The following is a 25,919-nucleotide window of genomic DNA, read 5'->3' as shown; positions in this document are numbered from 1 at the left end:
CAGGAGCAAGATGGATCGTGGCATTACGGAACCAGTTACGGCAATTGGGAGGCCTTCATCTGGCAGTGGATAGACCATGGCTGACGATGATGAATCTTGGGTTAGTGGCTGCAGTTAATGGAGACAGCGCATTGCTTACATGTGTGGAGTAAAGAATATTTGCTTAGACTGCTTACAAATCTGCAAAACAGCATCACTTTACTTTATTAGCATTTAGTGAAAATAAAAAAATGTGTTAAATAATCTCGCCGTGGGAATTTAAATAGAACGAATGGCGCACTCGCGCGTACGTTCAAATGTCTCAAGGAACTGCAGCGCAAAATGGCGTTAATAAATAATGTGAGTTTTAAAATGAATATTAATTTGTTCAAAGAAGATATTACGTCTGGGTATTTTTATTAGTAGGGCTTATATTATTATTCCAACTCATATTTGCAAGGACTATAATGTCCACACATGTGTGCTTTATATAGCCTTGTGCTTATAATTCCTTACTATTATGTGTCTATAAAAATGTCTCTTTAATGTACCAACGCTTTTTGATACACATTTTAACATCAAATGATCGTCGTCTGCATTTCCCCGAAGCGCTGAAATTTGTATTGGTGGAAATGAAAACCCGAAATGGATTTTAAGCCAAAAGGAATAGTGCTTCAAAGAGACAAACTGGAGTTCTCCTTCTAAAAGCACAAACACTGCGCCATGGATTGGACGTGAGAAGTGTAATCAATGGTGATACACGCATGGTATGCTGCATCCACACTGCCACTCATAATTGACCAGCAAAAAAAGTCAACACGATTTGAGAAGGTAACAATGAGTTCATAGCTCGCAAAATTCTACTTCATGTTAAACCTTGTCTCTATCTAGCAGTTGCGTAATGTAGAATTTGGACAATTATATAAGTGACACATACTGTAAACAATACGAACAGATTGAAAAGTTAATGTCCACCCACCCTCACTAATCACGCGGAACGCTTCCAAGTGTCACGTGGTGCATGTGGATTGGTGAGCGTTGGGTGTCTGGTAAATTGTACCGGGCGGGTATCTGGTGAGTGGTGAGCCTCACGTTGAGTGTCCGGTAAGTGGTGAGTGTGCAGTCCATGGTGAGTTTTTGGTTCGTGTCGGTGTCTGCTGTGAGTGGTTAGTGTCTGGTTGGTGTCTTAAATGTGTGGTGCGTGATGAGTGGCGAGTGTCTGGTGAGATGCTGCGTTTGGCGAGTTGGTCTAAGGTGAGCCTGTGAGTGGTGAGTGTCTGTCGTGCGCGAGTGGTGATACATCATCGGCCTTGTTATGAAAGAGAGGCACGTAGTGACAGGGGCAAATCACGTTGATCAATAAAGTAACACATGTGCGGATTTGCATTCCTATTATCCAAGTCTCAAAACCTATCACCACGATGGCATTGTTCACCGAAACAATTTGGCTGACGAGAAGTAAAATCTTGCCAAGGACAGACCGCGCGGTGTGATGCAACCGGCATTTTGTGGCAAGCTTGGAAGGAGCGTTTCATGAAGGCGTTTAAACGATTAAAAAAAGAAAACGACCGACAATAAGCGTTTTGTGCCTACATGTTTCTTTTCCAGAGCGTGGAGTCAGCAGTCCGTGCCGTGGGTTCTGAGTCGGCTTTCTTGAGCATCGCCTCAGCTTCCGAATTCTGGAATCTCCACAAGAATCCCGGCCGTCTCGCCACAGCACCCACCACCACACTCGCCGGTACAAGCCCTGGCCGTGCCACCACCGGCTCCACCGGCTCCATCTGCGCCATCACCACCACCGACATCAACAATCGCCTCTAAGTGGCGGTGGCGTCACCACGGCGCTTGTGCCATGCCAGGTGCACTTTGAGGCCACGTGAAGTGTCGAAGGCTCACCGACAGGAGGGGTCACGGGACAGATCTGGGTGTTTACGCACGTATGTTGAACTTTTTTCCCACCGAACGTAGCCAACCGTGCTAATCGGAGGTGCAAAGGGTTGAGTGACTGAGAAGGCTGGCAGATGCACCGTCTGTGCCACCATCACCACCAATATTACCATCCAGGTTTCCCAGGGCTTCGTCGCCTCGCGGACTTCCCACCGCCCCGAGTGGGTCGGCGGCAAGAGCGGTGTGGGAGGAGTGCTCAGCGGGTGGTCTGTCGGTGACGTCGCCGGTTCCATGATCGCTGCCACAGTCACCGCTTCCACCATCGCCGCCATCACCACCGCCACCATCACCGCCGCCACCATCGCCGCCGCCATCACCGCCGCCACCATCACCTCCACCACCATCACCGCCGCCACCATCACCGCCGCCACCACCATCACCGCCGCCACCATCACCGCCGCCACCGCCGGAATCACCACCGCCGTCACCACCGCCATCACCGCTGTCACCGCCACCATCACCACCGCCGCCGTCACCATCGCTGTCGCCTCCGCCCTTGTTGGGCGGCCCACAGTGAGGGCCGTGCGACGCCGCGGGCTCGTACGAGTCGAGGAAGTAGCAGATGCCCGGCACGTCGCCGGGGAAGTTTGCTGGAAGCTCTCGCCGCGACCGTGGCGTGAAGCGGAAGCCTTCGTCACCGCTCAGGAGCCTTTTGACAACAGCGGCAGCAAGCGCAGCAGTGGAAGCGGTCACTCTGTGGCGCTTCGTGCGTGAGCGCGGTTTGTGAGGACGCGCTTCAGTTTACGCTTCGGGGTCCCCGTGATTCTTAATATGCCCGTCGGAGGTTTTAGGTTTTGTAAATAACGACGATGGTTTTTTTTCCGTAAGATGATACGAGGGTCTGCTTGCAGAAAAGCGAGCGTACGTAATATGCAACCAATGAATCCAAGCACAAATGAATGCAATTGGCCGAACATCCACATTTAAAAAGACCCTTGTGAAAAATTCTCATGACTCTGTGACGCCTGGATAATCAAATGTCATGATTATTATTATTTGTAGAGTGCCTGCTATGACATACAAATCGTGAACCTGGACACTGAGAAAGAAGATAGAACCAAGGCTGAACATATGTAAAGCAGCGTGGAGAGGTGCATGCTGGGAATTTCAGAGAGACAGACTGCAGGAACACTTTGATCAAAGAACAAACACATAATTAGAGAGGTCACGTGTGGCTAGTGAATAAGAGCGAGTGGGCTTGTCCAGGACACATCACCAGAATGGATGGCAGCAGATCGACAAGACTGGCGATGGAATGCCGGCTGAAGCAGGGAACATGCCCGACGGGTCGACCACTGTGGAGAAGGAGCAATTAGGTTGTACGTAGGAATGTGGAACTTCTTTCGCACCATGCATAACCAGCCGTGCTAATCGGAGGTGCGGGGGAAGAACAACAAAGCAAAGAAAAAAAGAAGATTGCGCTGGAGCGAGATGGATTGTGTCATCACAGGACCACAAGGAATAGCGATGGAGTGGGGAGGCCTGCATCCAGCAGTGGATAGACCATAACTGATTATGACATTGGTGAAGCCGGGCCACACAGGGGATGGTCTTCTGCTTTCCCTCATTCTATCGCTCTTTGCCATGAAGTGTCTTCATTCACAAGTTTCTACACCATTATTTATCTTTTCCTCTCTGCCCAGCATTCCCCCACTGCCTCACACCCTCCCTACGATCACTCCTCTACTTCAGGTATCCCCGACATTGATGAGATGCAGTCGTGACGACTGATTTTTACTCAATTGACCAATTTCTCTCATCGACATTTTGCTCAACTATCTTATTATAGGATGCGGGATTGTCCTCTCCTTGTACTGCTGGACTCTGGAACCCTCTCCGGCCATCTAATTCCCAAAACTTCAATATCTTTGCTCATTTGATGAGATCAAACAAAAGGTCAGAGTGGCTCAGAGGTCAGGGTACTTGGTGGCACACCGCTGAGGTCCTGGGTTCAAATCTGGGCAGCCACTTGCCCAGATTTCAACTCCAAGTTTAAGCGAGTTGATGGTTTCTTCCCAGTCACCAATTGCTGTACGAAAATCCATCACGTTACATTGGGTAATGCACTTAATTTGACTGATTTACAGCTCTAAAAAGTGACAAATGTTGATTTGATTATCATGCGACAATCCTATCTCAGAGTAGAGTGCGTGGGGAAATGCAACCCTGCCTGTGTAAATGATGAAAATATCGCTTGAAGGATTTTTAGTGAGAGGTCTTATAAAACCATCTCTTCTGCAGCCATTCTCTGACACATTGGGCGCACTGCTCTGTGAACTTCACAAATTCCTTCTATTTCTCATGACATGATGCACAGAGTGCAAATGGAAAACAAAGAGGGAAAAAATAACCGAAATATGTTTAACAAAAAATCACTTTATAAATCTCCGATGTGTTGTCAGCTTGTACTGCGTGTTGTTTGCCATCACGTTGAAGGGACCGAATTGAGCTACTCCTTTCCCTCTCAATCATAGAGCGTTGCCGGCTGCTGCCGCTGTTGCTGGTTCCGATTTGGGCTCGGCTCTCTGGTGGTAGGCCGGGCCACGTTTCGTTTTTTTTTTGCTTCGCCTGGGAGTAAGCTGGAGTGACCGGAGCAAACTCACCAATGCGTGCACACGAGGGGAGAGCACTCCCACACAAGAAAGAAAAAAATTAACTCGTAAAAACAAAGTTTTTCACTATAAATCCTTTATATGCGTGGCATCGGTATTATTTTATTATTCATTTCTGTTTTTCTTGGGTAAGAGTTTCATTTTTATCACATTGGTATTAAAATTAAATATGAAATTTAGTTTTTTCCTAAAAAGTGGAAAATTTAGGAAAATTTTTTTCACGAAAATAAATTGTCACGCACAACGAGTCTGTGTGCAAAATGTCAGCTCGATTGGATCACGGGAAGTGGGTTAAAAAACGACCGAAAGATTTGCACGGTCGTAAGCGCGCAAGCGCGCAAGCAAGCGAGTGAACTTAATATAAAGGATTTAAAAAAACCATCGGCCAGCCACATAGCGCGACCACGAAGACAAACCTGCGTGACCGGCGCGCTTTAAACTATCTCCACATTGAACTTCACGGGACTGAGATGGCAGGGACCGCTCCCAGGCTCGCTCACCGGTGCGTCGTGGGGCTGACGTTCACGCGGCACGGGAGGCTGCCGGCCTCGAAGCGGTTTGCGAGCGCCACGTTGTTCCCGAAGAGGCAGTAGCGCGGCATGTTGACCCCGACCACGCCGGCCAGCACGGGACCCGAGTGCAGCCCGATCCGCATCTGAGGGACGGCCGGGGCACGCGTGCGAGTTAGGGACTCAGTGTTGCATCACCTCCTTGTGATTTACCCATCGCCTGCGACAAACAGTTGGTGGGATAGTGCGTTTTCATTGCTGGTGCTTAGAACAAGAACGTTGTTTTTAACGGGCAGTCTTGAAATGTCCTCAATTAGTTGAAAGCCGTTTGTCAATCCGCTGTTGGGTGAAGGCCTCCGCGCGCCACGTCAGTCGTGGGGGGTTATTTGACCATACTTCACCATATTGTTTGGGTCTTTCGGCAAAGTCACGGAGATAGAAAAAATAAATATCACGACACAAGCGGTCGTCATCATTGTTTCCTGATGACGACCGCTTGTGTTGCGGTCGAAACGTCGTGATATTTTTTATTATTATTTTAGTTTTTTTTCTATCTACGTGACTTTACCGAAAAACCCAAAGAATATGAATTCCTGCAGTCACGAAAGCTTTAAGTCAAGATACTTCACCATGTTGGTCAGTGCGGGTTGGGGAGGAGGGCGTACCTCCGATTTGCGAGGTTGGCTACGTACTGTGTGAAAAAAGTTCAACATACATACGTACGGGGCGAGGGCAGGTTAAGACATCGCTCGCCACCGATGTTAGCCGTGGTCGTGGTGCATTATGCACAGCCCTGCACCATAGTAGTGGTGGAGGATGTCAATAACACGATTATAGCTTTATAGCAAAATCATAACAATAAATACAATTTATAATGCAAAATTCCATCCTAGGATCCCAATGCACAATGCATGAAAAGCAGGAAACAAAACCAGAACCAGCGCACCGACCAATCTAAAAAGGGAAGGACACTTTTAAAGAGATGGGTTTTCAAAGAAAACTTAAATATATTTACCGTTAACAGCTTAACCAGATCATCACCATTGTCACCACCACCACAGCTATCATCACCATCAATTAATGATTACAAATTGTTGCAAAGTATTAATTGAGCCCTGGAAGATGACATGAAAGTAATTATATAAATTAACCCATATACATGATTCATTTTATTTCACGCAAGAAAAAACGATGAGTCTACATTTGTATATACGCGTAAAAAACCCATCTAAAATCCCTGGGCAGGGCTATAGAAATCCACAGCAGCCGAGTCAGCACCCCCTACTAAGCCGGGTTCCATTCCATGTTTCAGCCACCTGTGATTAAACCAGCTTCACAAACATAGCGAGCTGATGGTCTTAACCCAATCGCCAACAGCTACGCAAAAAAAAAAATCCCTGCAACATTTAACTTTGATTTTCACTTAATTTCACGCATATGCAGATCTGAGACTAAAGTTGAACTTCTTTCGTGCCGTACGTAGCCAACCGTGCTAATCGGAGGTGCGGGGGAAGAACAACAAACTAAACACAACAAACGCAGTTGTAAAGAAATTAGTTTTCAATCTAGATTTAAACGTGCACAGCTCCAGCGGCTTCCGGATATCGAAAGGAGTGTTCCAGACGGCCGCAGAAGCGCATCGGAAAGGACGCAATGCAGTGACCGTCTTTGTTCGATGCTGATGGGATGGATGACCAGAATTTGCACGAACAATGAGAGGGAGGTAAAGAGCGTAACGTGTTACAGGAAGAAGTATTCGGCGCCCTGCACCTCAACGTGTCGCGTGTCCAAAGCATAACGCACGTTTCCATGTCAGACAACAACAAAACCCTAAAACCACGTCATGTTTTCGCGCGTGATGTGTCATTCCCCAACGCACCGAACGCAGCGTCCCCCAGTCGTTATATTTGGCGCGGCGTAATTTCGATTGAAAGCTTTCGTGACTGCAGGGATTCATCTTTTTGGTTTTTTCGGTAAAGTCACGTAGAAGGGAAGTAATAAAATAAAAAAACATAATAAAATAATTCTCACGACGTTTCGGCCACAACGCAAGAGGACGGCTGCTTGCGTTGTGGCCGAAACGTCGTGAGAATTATTTTATTATGTTTTATTTTTATTATTTTATTACTTCCCTTTTACATGACTTTACCGAAAGAACCAAGAAGTTGGTGCGGCGTGTTTGTGCGTTCGCGACGCGCGTGGCGCTCGATCCCTCGGCTGTGCGGTGGTGGTGGTGGGGGGGCGCTGCGTTGGAGACGCGTCACCGCCTCGCGCTCCGCCGCGCCCGGCCTCTTTGCGGCCAGCGAACCCCCTTGGAGAGCTCCTGGCCGGGCGAGCACTCGCAGCTAATACACCTTCACGCTTTCTCAATCATTCATAGCAGCGTGCCAAGGCTGTTGCGCGGCAGCGTCCGCCACGGTCTGCGGAGCACTCCCGTGGGAACGGTGAGCGCGAGAACAGGATTCGATCTCGATTTAAAGCTTCGGTGACTGCAGGGATTCATCTTCTTGATTTTTTCGGTAAAGTCACGTAGAATGGAAATAATAAAATAATAAAAAATAAAACATAATACAATAATTCTCACGACGTTTCGGCCACAACGCAAGCATCCGTCCTCCGGTGGAGAACAGGTCTGTCAAGGAGACAGAGTCTGAGGACGGCTACTTGCGTTGTGGCAGAAACGTCGTGAGAATTATTTTATTATGTTTTATTTTTATTATTATTTCCATTGTACGTGACTTTACCGAAAGAACCAAGAGATGAACAGGATTCGAATTTAGTCGCAGGCGATGATGAAACTTCGCGTGTGCCAAGCTCCGTTTACACTTTTCTCCTCTACACCCCCCGCCTATTCCGTCTACCCCCTCCTCCCCTACTAACTCCACTCTGCCGTCTCCACACGTGCAGGAAAAATGTGATATGAAAGCAGCACTTTTTATTTGAAAGACAAAATTACATGGTTGTGCAATGGAAAAAGGCAAAAGTGTGTTGTGCACAGACAGTTTTTTTGTACTTTGGGGTGGCGAATGTTAACTCCCTTGCCTGGTATGCGGGAGATCGTGGGTTCAATCCCGACCGTGACGCCTGCATATTTGGAGTTTGCGTGTTCTCCCCTTGGTCGCATGGATTTTTCTCCAGGTCCTCTGGTTTTTTCCTCCACATTTTAGAAACGTGCGTTTAGAGTATTTGGCTGCTATAACTTTCCACGTGATAAGCCACTTGGTTGAGCTATCATTTGTGGCCAAGTCGCTTCTGAAAAAGAGCTACATAAGCTCAGTGGGCCTTACCTGGTCAAATGAAACATTGTTTTAGTTTCGTTTCAGTTTAATACACGGTGGCCAAAAAGCCAGTGTACATCGGGCTATTTTATATATTTTAATACGGGCATGAAACATTTTTATTGTTCATTCTTCAAGTTCATATTTTACATATTATCATGATTAATATCTATTTTCGTCTTCCTTTTCAAATGACATACATATGGAAAGAAAATTTACTCAAGATGAACGAGTTCAATTAGTTTTTATGATTGTAAACAAGGCCGCTGTAATCTTTAAAAAAAAAAGTCCTACATTCATTTCAAAAGAGAATTCATGCATGTATTAATGTTAATGGAAGTCAGTGTTAACATTGTTAAAATAAATGAAATATCCACATGTGATGTTAAAATATATACAGCAACTCTATGTGTCCTTCCCTTTGGGCCATTCAGTATAATAATAATAATGTACAGCCCGATGTCAATCCACTGCTGGTTTAAGGCCTCCCAGTGCTGTGCCAGTCATGGGCGGTGGTTTGACCAGACGCCACTGTTCTGATCAGTATGGGTTGGGCCATCCCTAAGAAACAGCCAAGATATTACAATATATTACTCGCCACTGATGTTAGCCACGGCTGGGAATTAAACTCACAGCAGAGATGGGAGAATGACTCTGCTGCCGATACCCCCCGAAATGAAAGGGAAATTCAAATTAAACACGGGGGAATTGTCTCGATCGAGGTGACGTAAGGGGCATTTTGTGGCAGATCGCATTACCCATGCCGATCAACGATGGGATGAATTTTCTGCCACTTTGGGTCCCCCCTCTTAGGCATGCCAAGGCTCGGATAATATCACGAATGGGTTTAACATGTTTTTTGGGTTAGATCGCGCAAATATAAATGTGTCGTTAAACATGCCACCACCACCCGACACAGCCAATTAGTAAGGTTTGTCAAGTAAACAAAAAAGGCCAGTTTGTTACTAGTTCAGCACCCCGGTGTTTTGGAGAGCAAATGATACATGCTGTGAGTTCATTCTCCAACATACTGGTGTGCTGAAATAATAACTAATTGACATGTTTTGTGTACGTGACAAGTTTTACTATAATTGGCCGTGTCGGGTGGTGGCGGGTTTAACGACACATTTATATTCATGCGATCTAACCCCCCAAAAAAACCTCCATTTCGGAACACAAGGTGACTCGTCCAAGAATAAACAGACAAGACGAGGATGGATCTTCAGCCACTTCTAGATGACCCCACCCATCTGTGGATTAGGGCATTATGTTTTTTATTATTATTTTATTATTTCCCTTCTACGTGACTTTACCGAAAGAACCAAGAAGATTATCAGAAGTGTTAACATTTATTTAAAGCACCTTGTATATAATTCTTGCTGTGGAGTTGATTTGACAACAATTGAAATTGGGTTGGTCATTGGCTGTTCAGACCCCTTAAAAGCCCAATAAGCCTCTCCCACCCCATCCCCACAATGACTCAAATCCCAACGTAATCACACACCGGCTGGGCGCCGTCTCCACATATAAATAGGGTACACTCGCCTGTAGGCTAACTCTTCAACGACCGAGAGCTTTGCACTCGAAGGAATTGTGCGCCGGAGCAATCCACTCGCAACATCGGCACATTTTCAAACGCTCGTATTCGTGACAAAACGGCAGTCTTCGTCAAGGTCAAATGCAAGGTCAAATACACCACCGCCATTGTTTTAACCAATGAGTGAACGAAAAATCCATCGATTGATTAAATATTGCCCAGCTCGCCAGTGAGAGCACCGTGCATTGCCCCGTTGTCGTATTATCACCAAGGCGTGATTCATGACAGAATATTCTCAGAGTGCCTGGTAGCCTGGAGGTGACACGTGCCTTAGTCGTCACAGGCACAGCGACAGGTATACAGGACGTGGTGTGCCGGGTGCAGACAGATGTATTTTCCCGGGGGTCATCAACCCAGACCAGGCCCAGGTGGAATTAAACCCCGGTTGTCGCATCACCAGCACTCAAAAGAGTTAATAGCTCTCCCATGCCCCAGCAGAGCTGCTTCAACCTGCAGTTCACGTGGCCTCTGAGATCAGCTTGATTTGCTACAGTGCCCGGATTTCGTGACCTTCACAGCTGTACATCGCATCGCAAGGGAGAGGTGGTGGTGGTGGTTGTTGCTCGCTAACAGTGATTGCCCCAACAGCCTGTGTAAGCTACAGGGACGAGGGAAAGCTGGGAGGGGAGGGGGGTCGTTGCATTTGGTGGTAGTGGGGGCGTGGTGGCGTGGTGGCGTAGTGGTTAGCGCGTTGCGCTACAAACCAGCGACGATTATCTGAACCAGCCTCCCCTAGGTCGCCACAGCCTCAAATGAGTACCTGGTGCGCTGTGTAAATATCACCACTGGGAGAGACAAAGGCTGCCGCGTGCAGTGCTGGCCGCCCACCCCCTCGTGTGCCGCGCCGACCTTCATAGGTGCTAGTCTCTAACAGCACTTGCCCCGACAGTCTGTTAAGGCTACACGGTGGGGGGGGGGGGGGTTATTTGTCTCTGGTGGGCATGGTGGAAGTGTGGCTGGTGGGACTCCAGGCAGAGTTGGAAAAATCCCACCTTGATGGGCTCTCCGTCGGGCGTGAGCACCTTCTGCGCCAGGTCGATCATGCGCAGGGCCATCCAGGCCACCCGCTGGGCGTGCTCCGCGCTCGGCTTGTGCAGACCGCCCGCCACGCAGTACGCGTCTCCGATCGTCTCCACCTGCACGCTCGCACCGCGCGGGTAACCACTCGTTCGTTCAATAGGACGCGTTACCGCTCGGGTCGCCACCCTCTCCGGGTTGTGGCGGTACGGTGCCCCTTCTCAATGTAGCACAATGTGGCCACGTGGTGGGGCTGGAAAAGGGCAACAAAGCAAGATCCACTGTTGTACTGTACTATGCTCCCACATCTATGCTCCCCTCCTTCACGAATCGGCACTGACCAGTGCGGTGAAGTGTGGCAGAGAAATCCTCATTCATCAATAGATTGAGAAGAGGGGCTGATCATGTAAATTGTGAGCTTAAGCACCAATATTAATCAATCAAGGTATTGTTATGCACAGCTTCCACTTGTGGTTTTCCCATGATCGTCCGCGTATTGACAAAGCTGCTGGGACATTAAAGTCTGTTTTGTAACAATGCCTCATTCAAGATGACCCGTGTGTCCGTGCGTGCCACTCAGATAGAGCGGTGGGTTTTATTTTACATGCGAGCTCTCCCCTTTTCTGGCATTTTGAGATATTATTATTCCCATGACATGTCCCAGGTTTGTGTACCTTGTTGGTGGGAAAACCCGACAACATTACACCCAGAGGGGGTAAAACTAATTTAGATTTGTTGGGCCTGGCGGACAGGGGCAGTGCACTGCACACGGTGCGAGACTGCAATTGCAACCGTGGCCAGACATTCGTGACATCCAGCAAACAGCACTACTACATCATATGCACGCCGGCTGGTAATTTGCAATGATTAATAGTCATTTACAGACCTTTGTCCATCCACTGCTGGATGAATGTCTCTCTTCCGGTACCAAGTTGGTCGTGGGGGGATTGTTTCACCATCCCATCAACATGCTGTAAAGTTTCCTGACGCGAACAGTCACTAGTATCTAAGATCCACGTCAGCAAATAAGAGCTGAACATTGCCCACGGCTGTGTGCTGGATTAACAGGGCAATGGTGTCAAAACTTGCAACTCGAGAATTTCCCACATGGCTGTGGCACCTTCGTTAACCGTTCACTTTGTGAAGGTGTTCTCGCACCATGTATGATCCTATCACCCGAACCCAATTTGGCTGCAAAGTAAAACGATCAAATCTGCATTATTATTTAGCAAAATAAATATCTCGGAATAATAATATAAGACATTTATCGGTCAGTCATATTTGCTGTGGACATCTCGCGCTCAGTTTATTTACAGAACGCCGTCAGCATTATCGCCGTCGTCATTATCAAACTAAACTAAATTATTACAATTTTACGAGGCAAGGCCTACTGAGTTATATCGCTGTTTTTCAGAAACGACCTGGCCACAAATGATCGCGCTACGAAGTGGCTTATCACGTGGAAATTTATTGCAGATAAGTACTCCAAATGCACCTTTCTAAACGTGGAAGGGAAACACCTGAGGAACCCAGAGAAAAATCCACGCGACCACGAGGAGAAAGACACGAAAACTCCAAATACACAACAGGCGTCAGGGTCGAGATTGAACCCACGGCCTCCTGCGTTCCAGGCGTCTACGTTAACCCCATGTGCGCGCGCGCGTGCCCGTCAGGCAGCTGTCCAAGCGCGGACAGGCCTCCCAACAACGCCACGGCGATTGTCAGCGGTGTGTCCCGTCAATTACTCGACAGGGGCCAAGCGACGAGGCTCACCGGGTGGGCTTGACGTGCGTGGGCGCGAGCAGTCACCGCCGCGTGCTCGTGCAAGCGAGCATCGACTCGCGGCCAAAAATAGCGTGCCCGTGCAAAACATTCGCAAATCTCCGAGCTCGAACAGTAGTTGCGCCGCAGATATATTGGCGACGCCGCCAAATCCTCAACTGGCCTCTTATGCAAGCCGGGTGTTTCTCCCACGGGCCAATGATTGTTTGACACAATTCTACGTGTCACAGACTTGGGCGACAGCATCGCATTGTGTAGTCACATTGCAACGTCGTTGAAACTTAACATGCGTCAACGCCGCACGGGTTTTTGTTCACAGGCGCTCAGCGGTAGAGTTTGACTGTAAGATTCTTCAAGTAATCGATAACTCAACGGCCATCGGTGCACTTGCTCTGCTTCCCATGTGTGCCGCTGTTTGGGATGTAATGGCTGGGGTTTGGTGACATCATTGGCATCATCAGCCACGTCACGTTGCACGTGGCTTGCAGGGAGGCAGGTGACATGTTTCAAGGGGCCTTCGTAATTATCCACAACTTCTAATCTTTTAGATTAACTACCCAGCAGCTTTGAATATACGTTTACACACTCTTACTTCCCAATAAAATGGATTGTTTTCACATTATGAACACAATTGCTTTTATTCCATAGCTAATGCCTCATGTTTTTAACCCTTTAATTAACACGTTTAATGTGTTACATTTTCAAGATCTCGGCGTACCTCGCAAAAGAGATGCGCAGTCTCAACGGGCTCTTGACTGCATTAAAAGACTGCTTACAACTAAAGCTACATGTTCTGCAGTTCATTACTTGCTTTGTTTCGACAAAAGCTCTGCGCAACCTCTTAGCTGGAGCATCGCCACACGAGTTGAGTCATATTAATGCCGCGAGCCGGAGTTTGGCAAGATACGTGCCAGTGTTTTTTTTTTTGCCACTCGGTAATATGTGCAACCTGCGCTGATTTGTCAGGCAGCTCTCGGAGCCGTGGGTAATAATGCTAAATTTATTTACGAAAAAAACATTTACAAAAACAATTTGTCAGCATGGAGAACAAAGAAAAGGTTGGCAACATTAATAAGGACATTACGCACACGGCAATGCTTTCTTGCACGTGATAGATGCAGACGCTGGAAATTAGCTGTGAAAATTTCATTAAGAATGCGCGGTTTTGTCTTTGCATTAAACTGAATTCCAGAAATAGAAGCTAAAAATACACCGAAAAATGGTTGCTTAATAAAGGAATGCAAACCCTTACCCTTGTTCCATTTACAAAAGACGTGATCTGAAAGAAAAACGTGTTATCGAGAGAGGGCCATACCGACTGTGCGAATGCACACTTGCACTCTTAACATGAGTTTGCAAATAAGAAAACAGCGCTTTATTTGCCAAGCATTTTGAAGTACTTTAAATAACTGTTCAATAGCTTTCACCAGCTGCATAATGCTCGGGGTACCAACCTCCTGTAAGACTGGTGGAAAAATCTGAAGTGAAATGCCACTGGAATGGACTTGAATGATGACCAACGGCTCAAAGCAATTAATTCCATCTCTGTAAAATCTCAAGCCCTGGGTTTTACTGCAACCGCGCACCTTATTGTTATTCAAGAGGCACGATAAAAAAAAGACAGTTTCACATATCGCAGCTGTACAAATTTACTTGCTCTATAATTAATGGTGATACGCGAACGCTGTGTGCAGATGCGTGCCGACGCATCGAGCATGCCACGGGAATGGATCACCCCCTCTGATGTGACACGGGGGCATGCATCAGGTATCTGCGGTTGTACTGTATAGCTTTTCAGTGTTCTTGAAGAAGCTCCTATCACATGGAGCGAAACGTCGGACATCATGCCGAGTGACGTGCGGTACAACGCCAAAACGCAGAGAGCTATCGCATTGATTTTCTCCGCACGCCATTGGGCGTTGAAGCTTGATGCACCAAATTAAGACATATGGTGCAGAATACTGAACTCCCGAGGCTGGGCAGGTGCATCTCGGCTATTGTGTCTGAGTACGAAGTGGCCTGTGAATACAAAGCAGCCAGGATGCTCGAGTTGCCAGCAAACAAAAATAGGCTTTACTGAAAATTCCAAACCATATCTGTGTGTGTTAGATGCATATATACATATTGAAAATGTAAAATATATCTATCAGGAATGTGCGTAACGGGCATGCCTCTGGAGTCAGTGCGGCGCCTCCTGGCATGGACAATTTATCTTGCATTCCCTGCCAGTTTAGTCAATGTTGTCTGCATGAGCTCTTACCTGATACTACAAAGGCCTGTATTAGAGTGCTGGGGTGGAGCTGCGACGCAGTCGATAGCGCGCTCCGCTCTACACCCGGCAAGCCGAGTTCAATTCCTAGCCACGGCTCACATCAGTGGTGGCGAGTGATATCAGGGCCAGTCCTGGGACTTCAATTCACCAAACATGCATTGACCATCTTGGAGAAGTATGGCCAATTAACCCACGTGACCAACATTGCTTGGGGATTCTAGATTTGAAGCTTTCGTGACTGCAAGGATTCATACTCTTAGGTTTTTAGGTAAAATCACGTAGGTAAAAAATAAAAAATAATAGAAATAATAATAGAAATAAAATAATAAGTCACACACAGCTGTGACGGTCCCACCTGATGACGGAGACTTGTGTTGCCTCCGAAACGTCGTGATTTATTATTTTATTTCTATTATTATTTCTATTATTATTTTTCCTACGTGACTTTACCGAAAAACCTAAGAGTATTGCTTGGGGAGGCACTCATCCAGCAGTGGACTGAACAAAATGCCTGTCACCCGTACACAGTCACAGCATTAGAATTCTCATTGCCTGGCCACAATGGTGTACGCACGATCGCGATAACGGGTTACACTGAAATCCCCCCCGGAGTGCATAGCTCTTTAGACGTGTCCACGCCACGTAATTACTGCACAGCGCGAAGTCCCTCAGGTGTTCCGGAGTCGCACCTCTCACAGTCAGCTCAGTCTCACATCCCTCCCCTCTTAAGTGACTCACCCCCCATCTCCCCTTCCAAACTAGGGCAGCATTAGCAGCAGGCTCGGGAGGCCATTCGCAGAGCAGCATGTGGAGTGTTTTTTTTTCGAACACCGGGTGTATTTTTAGTTTTCTATGGAAGGGGGAGGAGATCTAATCGTTTGGCAGTCGCGGGCAAACTAGCTCGCCGTTGTTGCCATTTTCCTGCACGTGGCCGCCCCCCCCTCCTGTGACGTCATTGGCGGGTGAGGGCCAATCACAATCAAACGCAGCGGTGGCGCGAGTTCGTTTCAGCGGGAGCCGCTGCGCACGACGGCTATTTCCGTTGCAGCACGTGGCCAGCGGACACACGTCACGGGTTACCACCGTCCACACGTCGTGCTTGTAATTAGAACACCGCCACGTGAACAGCCAGAGCTTTGTTAACTAAACTACTGGATGAGGGCCCATGCCGTTTTGGTCTTGTTGTTTGACCGTACTTCGTCACACTTTGTCAGTGGGGGCTGGTGAAAGGTGAGGGGGGGGCAGGCGGGGGGGGCAGGACTGGTTCAGATATCACTGGCCACTCCTATTAGCCGTGGCTAGGAATTGAATTTAGATCGCTAAGTTCACAGTCGATGATATCATCCTTTGAGTGCTCAATATTGAGTGACCTTGGAAGCTAAGCAGGTTCAAGCCTGGTGATTATTTGGGCCAGGAATGATTGTATTATTGTATAATACTTCACAATCCGTTGGTCTAACCAATACAAAACAAAACATGTTTGCCATTTCTAAGATAGAGCCAATGCACCCCCCAATATTAGAATATGTTGGCCTAATTTGAGTGGAAATTCCACATTCGTGTGGAAAGGATTAGTGTGGACCTTCTTCCAAGCATTGCAAATGAGTGTATTTAACAACCCTGAAGACATGATGATGGGCTGGCTTCACAATGTCTGGTGACAACCACTGACAACAGACACCTTGAGATGCATCTTCAAACGAAAACCATACAATTCCCTCGCATTTTATTAACGCTCATAGAACACGCAATTACGCGTACTATTCAGTGATAAAAAAAATATATAGAAGCGCAAGAATTTGTGTCAGAGCCGCGTTATAGTGGTGCCCTACGCGGGCAGAGAGTCGCAACGCACGGTTGATGATGGAGGCCGGAATGCGTCCCCGCGGCCTATCCGGTGCTGCGAAAGTGCAAAGCGGCGTGCGCATTGCTCCCGCTAATTGCTAATTATTTAGCGCTGATGGGACAGCCGTTGGGTCCATTAGCCAGTGTCCGCTGGCTCGCGGTATGCCATCGATCCACCGAAGAATGAAAGACAACGCGTACCGTACGGGGGGGGGGCGGGGAGGAGGGGCGAACAAAAAAGAGACCCGTATCCACCGTATCCATTCATCTATAAATACACGCACGCGTGGACCGAAGGTTGCAAGGGGTGCGCGCAAGGTGACTTCGCATTGTGAAAATAATAATAATCTCGTGACACCATAGCCCGAGCTTGAAAGTAATTCTGGAGTGCTGGCCTTAACTGAGATACGTGCACGTGATCCATGGAAGCTTGCAAGACTACAAAAGAGACAGGGACACCTTTGTGTCCCGCGCATTCATTTAATGAGTTTCAGCCATCTGGAATTGGAGCTTCAAATAAAAACCACGCAAACATCAACGGCAAGCAAGCTGGGAGGGTGAACACGAAGGCCAATTTAGAGCGGTGGGTTCACTAGAAATTCAATCACTGGTATAACACAGTGAAATTTCACTTTCTGAGATCGTGCCAGATATGAGTGTATAATAACGAACTTTCGGCCCTTTATATTCTTGGTTCTTTCGGTAAAGTCACGTGGAAGGGAAATAATAAAAAAATAAAAATATAAAACAATAAAAATTCTCACGACGTTTCGACTGCAACACAAGCAATCATCATCAGGTGTAAAAATCCACAAGCAATCATCATCAGGTGTGAAATGCACTGCTGTGGATTTCACACCTGATGAAGATTGCTTGTGTTGCAGTCGAAACGTCGTGAGAATTTGTATTGTTTTATATTTGTATTATTTTATTATTTCCCTTCTACGTAACTTTACCGAAAGAACCGAGAATATGAATCCCTGCAGTCACGAAAGCTTTAAATCATAATTTCGGCCCCTTGTCATTAAAATAATGCACGCATGCCGTGTCAGTCATAGGGGTTGGTTTACCATACTACTTCACACCATGCTGAGTGTATGCAGGGTTGGGGTGTCAGGCAGGGCTCGGTGTGAGGACCGGTTCATATATCGCCCCCCACTGATGCTAACCAAAGCCAGGAATCAAACTCACAAGTCAGATGGCTGTGTTCAAAGTGCAGTCTGTGAACCAACGCACCACCATTCCAATCATCAGCTCAGAGTGTAACATTTTACAAATATCTTTCTCCCCAGCCGAAGCCTGCAGGACATTTCCAAATTAGCGGGAGTGGCGAATCGATTCTCATTTCTACCACCGCGTAGGTTTTCACGGTTGTGCCGCGCAGATCTGGAATGTGTTTTCGGGGTTGTACCGCAACCTTGTTCGGCAAGGTGTCCAACGTTTCACACCACGTTCTGGGAGCTTCTTCAGGACCCGAATTAATTTTGAGATGCATCTAAAAAAACAACTCATGCAATTCGTGATAACAGTGTATCACGTGATATGTACGTTGCTTGAACTTTCATAGAACGCAGAGTTTTTCAAAGGCACGTTAAAGTGTTGGCCGACAGGAGTCGCAACACAACGATTGAGGCTGGAATGCCACGGTGCAACAATAGCCGGTTAAGAGTTCTCCAGTTCGATCTCCCAGCGTCGCAGTTAAAACAATGGGCTCGTCAACGGTACAAATGGAAAGAGAGTGGATACTCCCACCACCTCTTCCAAGATGCCTGACCAGTGTGGAAGAGTAGGCCAGTGGCTGTCTTGTGCTATCTCTAGGGTATACCGTTCTGCCAGCGGTGACACGAGCAACGATATCCCTCTGCATATTCCCAGCACCACCTCAATCACCTCCTTCAAGAGAGACTTAAAAACTCACCTCTACAGCCACGCTTTCGAGCGACTCTGAGCTTGGCTCCACGCCTCTGAGTTGCGGCCACTACGTCTGCAAATTTGCGCGCATTACAAATTGAACTATTATTATTATTAAGCACTGGCAAGGCTGCACGTTTGCCTGTTTCTATTTTAACGTTGTAACGCTCGTGTTCAAGTTGCTAGGTGGATCGTTCAATGGCACGATCACGCGATATGGTGACGGCTTGGGAAGGCGTTCATCCAGCAGTGGATTGGCGATGGCTGATGATCATGGTTAACAATAATAATGATAAACTCTGGCATTATTGTTGGAGGTCACACGACAGCGGTTATGTTGAATGAATCAAAGTGCCTGTGGCTATTTTATCGTTGCAATTCTCCGACACGACAGCTGTTTTCTGCCCACGTTGACACAGCGGGCTCGGTGTGTTGCACAGTTCAACGTGTTGCATGCTTGTCTTGCCGAGCCTTGTTGCAGGCGTTAAGAAAGGGGCCCTATTTCGAACACCGCATCGCCATGGGTAGAGAAGTCATATTTAATGAAGCACAGCAGGCTCTCTCTTGAAACCTGTCACTGCGGTTTAATCATCGCAACGCTCACGTTCCCTATTCTCTGGGAATTGTACACGTTAAATGCTTGCGCGGATGCATGTAACATTCGTGTCAGCAAAATTTTCTTTCTTAACTGCCTCTTTTATTTAAATGGCTTCTCGAAGAGGAGCCGGTGATGATTCATGACGGAGCAATTTGCGATTTTGAAAGCTCGGGATTTTAGGCCATTACTGTTACTCTGCAAAGAATACACAACTCATGTTCCCTTCCATCAAACACCCTGAATCTTGTATATATGTTCACTAACAACACCACAATGCTTAGGGCTCTGACCATTATGCATCCTATGCCAGCAAAGTTTCTCAAACGGTTTCATGTGGCACATCCCGGACCGGATTTGGTTTGATGGGGGCCTGGGGCTCTTACAATGTTGGAGGCCTCCCTTTTGTACATTCAATTCCTACCCTTTCATGTTTATCACCACACACACCCGATGCCAAACGCTCCGTTGGTATTTACCTCGGTTTTAGCAGTTATTTTTCTTATTGTGATACACGAACTTTGGGGCTAAACCATCCTCGAAAGAAACAAAACTGTTTTAATGTTGGCAAGTAAATTGCAGCAATGCACGCAGTGACATTGGCGCTTGAGTGATTTAATCACCTTTATGATCTACCACAACGCTACACGATTGCGCTTCATATGTATGCATGTTGAACTTCTTTCACACCGTACATAGCCAACCGTGCTAATAGGAGCTGCGGGGGAAGGACAGCAACCTAAACACAAAAGCAGTTTTTAAGAAATCAGTTTGTAAATCTAGATCATCTAAAAGTGCACAGCTCCCAGTGGCCTCCTAATATCGGAAGGAAGAGCGTTCCAGACGGCCACAGAAGCGCAATCTGAACGCACGCGATGCGGCGGCCATTTTTGTTCGCCGCCGTGACCGCGAGCACGCCAGCCGCGGCGGCGGCTTTGTCTCACCTTGTAAATGTCGAGCAGCCCGCACTGGTGGTCGAACTTGGTGTAGAGCGCGTTGAGCATGCCGATGACCTGCAGTGGCGTGCACTGCGCGCAGATGGCCGTGAAGCCGACGATGTCAGAGAAGAGCACCGTGACGTCATCGAACTTGCGCGCGGGCATGGCGAGGCCCTGCCAGAGGCAGCGCGCCACGTCGCCCGGGAAGATGGAGTCGAGCAGATCCACCGTGCGCTTCTTTTCCTCTTCGAGCGCGCGCCGCGTCTGCTCCAGGGTTTCCTGCATTTGCACGGCGGGCGTCGACGTTAAACAAAAACACTCAGAAGGCTCGATGCAATTACCAGCGAAACGTCGTACTACTCAAATTGTAAATGTTGTGGTTTCACGCTTCAACACACCGGTGGGCTAAAGCAGTGAACTATTTTGTCTTTTGTCAACGTGACACTTTTTTACTGATTGGCCGTGTCGGGTGGTGGAGGGTTACGACACATTTATAAATAACGCTAACTAAACCTAAAAAACGTTGATTATGAATAATATTGGTCGCGAAAGCCTACGTGTTAAACTGACTCAGAAGACTATTTTTTTTTATTTATTTCACCGGGTATGTAGCTCCTTCTCAGGAGTGACAAAGTATGATCTGTGTTTTGATCTAGTGTGCTGATCTTAAAGGTGCATTGAAAAATGTTGATACTCCGACTGATGCTCCTGCTGTTGTGGAGTGACTCATGCAGCCAGCTATGGCTGCAGAGTTTGGTGGTACATGTTGTTTACGTCGTTTATTGTGAAAATTCGGTCACAGTTCCTATGATCACTGTTTCATTGCCTTTATGGCTTTATTTTGCTGATTTTCGTAAAGTTTTTGGTTTGGCCATGTTTGTTTGTTGTAGTACGGAGTTAGACTGATGGCCTTAATCTAAGTTGTCTTGTGGTTGTTGTTGTTTGACTTGCATCCCACTGGGATTTTTACACACAGTGTTGGTGTACGGTGATTTTTCTGCAATATTTTGCTGTCTTTTCTTGGATTTTCTGTTTGCACATAGTCACTATAAGATGTATTCTTGTTCATGTTTTTGTTTTTTGTTTGTTGCGGTTGCACCCGATTCAAGAGCTGAATGGCTCACAGGGCTATACCTAATACATGAACTTGAAACTTTAAACTTGGAACTTGACCTGGCCATCGCGAACGATAGCTCAACGAAGTGGCTAATCACGTGGAAATGTATAGCAGACAAACACTCTAGACGCATGTTACTAAATGTGGATGGAAAAATCGGAGGACCCGGAGAAAAATCCACATGACCGCAGGGAGAACTTGCATGAAGACTCACAATAAGGCCAGCCCTTTGGCCCGGTTCCTGGGCGTTTCGATTTTTCAACATAGTTTATTCAGGGCTTAAATTCTCACGGGTTGTTTTACGAGTAGCTCCGCTTTATGGATCTCAACCGATGAGAGTTACACCCAGTAAACATGCAACGTTGGGCCACAACATTGGCACGTGGTTAAAACCGTTGGCCAAACTTTCCGTATTTACTGGGCGATCGGTTGATTATCGTAAATAATGGCCACCACATCATTAAAAAAGAGTTATTCTCTACCACTTCTCAAAGGAGACCCATCGAGCTCTCTGCCAATCCTACTAACGGCCCGGCTCTCCAGTGCAGCGATTGAGTGGGCAACACAAGCAGCGGGGAGGGGGGGGGCGTGAGATAACCGGTGACCTCGGGGAGTGTTCGCCAACCAGGGCACCCCCCGCGTGCTTCTGAAGCGGAAATTAATTATGAAAGTGGGGCAACACGCTGCGGGCTGCGTTTAATTTGGCATGTCAGGTGGGAAAGAGAAGCAAACACAATCGTTGGAGCGCGGCGGGAGTCCAGCATTCAGTCCCCCCGCGTGCAATAAGGGCTCCGTCAGGGGCCAGGGAAGCAGAATGGGGAAAGGGCAAACCTCTGTTTAGCGTCGCCCCGCCAGGTGCCTTAAAAGGCATCGACCAAATGTTTACTAAAGTGCTGCCAGAAAATTAAAGCCTCATTACACGTGGCCTTATCATGGAGCCCCTGCGCTGTGTTTACACGGCAATTAAAACTGGACCCCGAGCCGTGCATGGGCTGGTCCTGCAACGGATTGGCACGGATCGGGTCCTGGGACAAATTGACACAGATTGGGTCCTGTAAATAATTGGCACGAATCGAGTCCTGGAACGGATTGGCACGGATTGGGTTCCATCTCATTGTTATTTTCCTGGCACCGGATCGTTCTCCTAGCCACCTCCCCCTGCTTTCCCTCGTCCATGGCGAAGTGGACGTAGTCATAATAGTTTTTGTATCTAAAACAAAATATATTCGATGTGCACTTAAATAAGTTTACACTTTCCCCAAGTAAATTTGTACGCATTTTGGAATTTGCCACTGTGTTTTAATGTTATCTATTCGGTAACTCCCTGAATAAACCGAGCTACTTTACCCGGTATAAGTGGGCCACGCCACGGTCTGATTGCAGCTCACTCTAGCAGGCGTGGCTGGGCGTGCAAACCCGGCATCAACCCAGTTCCGCGGTTTGTTAACGGGGCCGGGCTGCCACGCGGTAGTCACGAGAATGCGCGCGATCCACCACCGCCCACACCGCACCGCCTGGTATCTACTCCATTCCATACCACGCTAGTCGGTATGTAACGGGAGAAGTGGTTCTGGAGTTTTAGTCGGGGAATGTTAAATGACAGTCCAACGTTGTGGTTTATTTTATAACTGTATTTGAAAACGGTACCGAATGTGAGAATGTTGCATTTTATTTTGCGTGTGGATTTCCTCGGGCTCAGGAACGAGGCAACTGGGACTTCTTTTTTACAATCTCATTGCGGCCGCTCCTCGTACATTGCTCGTGAAATGCGTAAACACGGCAGACGTGTTTATAATTATTTCCGTTTATTTTGCAGTTGTTCAATGTTAATCTATTAATTTATTCTATCCACGCGAGCAACGGGGAACGAAACAACCTTCGTGCAGTCTTCCCCGTTCCGTGTGAAACAAAAAACACAAAGCATGTCACCAAAACCGCCGACCCAACAACGCCAACCGTCCTCAGATAAGCAAAGACAAACTCGTGATGATATTTGTTTTTCGTTTAACCAGTTGCTTTTCAAATGCCATAAATAAAATAAAATCCATTCAACGGGACGGTGTAAGGGCATCGTAATCTTCTGGCAAGGCAGCACAGTGGCAAGATGTTAACCACCTCGCCTGATGTGCAGGAGGTCGTGGCTTCGATCCCGACGCTGACGCCTGCTGCTGTATATTTGGAGTTTGCATTTCTCCCCGCGGTCGCGTGCATTTTTATTCGGGTCCTCTGGTATTTCCCTCCACATTTAGAATCAACATCGTGCGTTTGGAGTATAGGGCTGCTATACATTTCCATAAGATAAGCCATTTCAGTGAGCTATCATTTGTGATAGCCAAGGCGCTTCCGAAAAAGAGCTACATAGCTCAGTGGGCCTTACCTGGTAAAATAAAAGATAGCTTTTAAATAGTTTGGTGACAAAGTCAAGGAAATGCTTCACAACTAGAAATCCATTTGCACAGCGTCAAGCGTTGCTGTGAGCCACCGTCATCCTGACAGGCGACGACACCACAGCAGCGCCAGATAACTCGACTCCACGAAACTAGAACTGCCATACAATCAACCAGCCAGAGGTGGTGGACAGGCAAAAGGAAAAAAATATAAATAACATAACAAGACTATGAGTTATTAAAATGGGCTACCCTCATTAAATGTAACCCACCCCAATGGTTGTTCAAGACCAGTGGTTTATGATCAGAGACGCCAGCTGTTGAGAGTCTTGTACATGAAGCATGTCGGGTTTTTTTGCGAACAATATCTAAGCCATGGATACAAAGGTCACGCTTATCATCGTGGCCTTATTAAACAGTATTAGCTTGATTTTTTTTTCAAACCATTAAATTGTCAATTTGATGCGCGAAGTGGTTTATGCATAGCGCTATAAGCTTAGTGACCCCGAGTTTGAATCCTAGCCAAATGATATCCATAATGAGCATTTAACCCCAAGCATTTTTTTTTACCAGGTAAGGCCCACTGAGCTATATAGCTAATTTTCGGAAGTGACCTGGCCACTAATGATAGTGCAGCGAAGTGGCTTATCATGTAGACATTTATAGCAGCAAAATACTCTGGACGCGTAATGCTAAATGTGGAGGGAAAAACCGGAGGACCCGGAGAAAAGTCCATGCGACCACAGAGAGACAGACATGCAAACTCCAAATATACAGAAGGCATCATGGTCGGGACCAAACCCATGACCTCCTTTATACCGGACGAGGTAGTTAACATCTCACTTCTCGCTCGTTTAAACAGATGTTTTTGTTTCGCTCTTGTAACCGAAATCGAACACCAGGCTACGATCAGCACACCACTGGCATTCTCAAGCGCACGGCGAAACACGCGCATCGCGAGCGACAGCCGCCAACTTTAATCGGCGAATCAACAAATCGGTGCGCAAAGAAGCAACCGCCTACCTCCGCGTCCCCACCTCTCTCTCCACCACCCCACGCACTCCCCACCCCGCTTGCCTTGAGCTTGTCAAGACGCTTGCGGAGGCCGTCCTGGGCCTGAGCCTGCTTCCCGACAAGCACGACGTCGCGTGTCGCGTCGTGCACAGGGATGTCGGACAGGTGCAGGCCTCGGCCCACCAGCTCCTCCAGCTTGTCGACGCACGGGGAGCCCAGGAAGAGCAGCGCGTCCGACTCGGCCACGAACACCATCTGCCCCTTGAGCTCCATCACCTGGCAGTGGAGGGAGAGGGGGCGAGTGGTTTTGTTGTTGTGCGTCAATAAGGCCTGCGCAATTTTAGGAGCTATCAACAAACTGCAACAACTGTAAGGTTAAATTTCGATTTAAAGCTTTCGTGACTGCAGGGATTAATCTTCTTGGTTCTTTCGGTAAAGTCACGTAGAATGGAAATAATAAAATAATAAAGATAAAACACAATAAAATAATTCTCACGACGTTTCGGCCACAACGCAAGCAGCCGTCCTCAGGTGAAGAACAGGTCTGTCGGAAAGACAGTGTCATTCATTTTATTATTTTTATTATTTTATTATTTCCATTCTACGTGACTTTACCGAAAGAACCAAGAAGATGAACTGTAAGGTTGTGAACTCTTTGAGAGGCAAAATAACAGGCGGACGTAATCGGAAGGAGAAGATAAAGAAGATGTCACAATGATGGAAGAGGGTGGAACTGCGTGAGCAAGCATGTTTCTTGCATTATCATCTATTGATATTTGGAAGCCACTGGAGCTATGCACTTCTTTAGAACTGCGTTTGTTGTGTTGAGTTTGTTGTCCTTCCCCCGCACCTCCGATGAGCATGGTTGGCTACGTACGGTGCGAAAGAAGTTCGACATGGAATGGCCACAAGAGCCGACATCGCAGAACTACTTCTGATTTCCCTTCAAGAGACATCCGTTCCACACACGAGGGGGCAGCACTTACCAACCCGCTCGTTTACAAAGAGTTAATAATGCTCGTCATTTGAAGGACAAACCAATATTAAGTAAAATTAAGTGATGGTTGTGTGTGTGTGCGCGCAGGCTCAGACTATCGATTCAATACAACGTGAAAATTC

At 47.3% G+C, this 25,919-nt stretch overlaps 1 protein-coding gene across 1 annotated transcript in view; it reads right to left on the bottom strand.

Annotated features, from left to right (window-relative positions):
• Positions 1 to 5,034: 5,034 nt before the first annotated feature.
• Positions 5,035 to 25,919, bottom strand: part of LOC133350055 (guanylate cyclase soluble subunit alpha-2-like) — a 41,828-nt gene continuing 20,943 nt past the window's right edge. Inside the window, 4 exon segments of the mRNA XM_061564032.1 lie at positions 5,035 to 5,193; positions 10,915 to 11,058; positions 20,289 to 20,561; positions 24,864 to 25,076. Coding sequence (XP_061420016.1) covers positions 5,035 to 5,193; positions 10,915 to 11,058; positions 20,289 to 20,561; positions 24,864 to 25,076 — 789 coding nt within the window.

This window comes from Lethenteron reissneri, chromosome 32 (assembly GCF_015708825.2).
Source record: "Lethenteron reissneri isolate LAM-NWPU_2019-01 chromosome 32, ASM1570882v1, whole genome shotgun sequence".
NCBI classification, from domain to species: domain Eukaryota; kingdom Metazoa; phylum Chordata; class Hyperoartia; order Petromyzontiformes; family Petromyzontidae; genus Lethenteron; species Lethenteron reissneri.
Note: the sequence above shows the minus strand (reverse complement) of the source record. Positions and strands in the feature narration are given on the sequence as shown.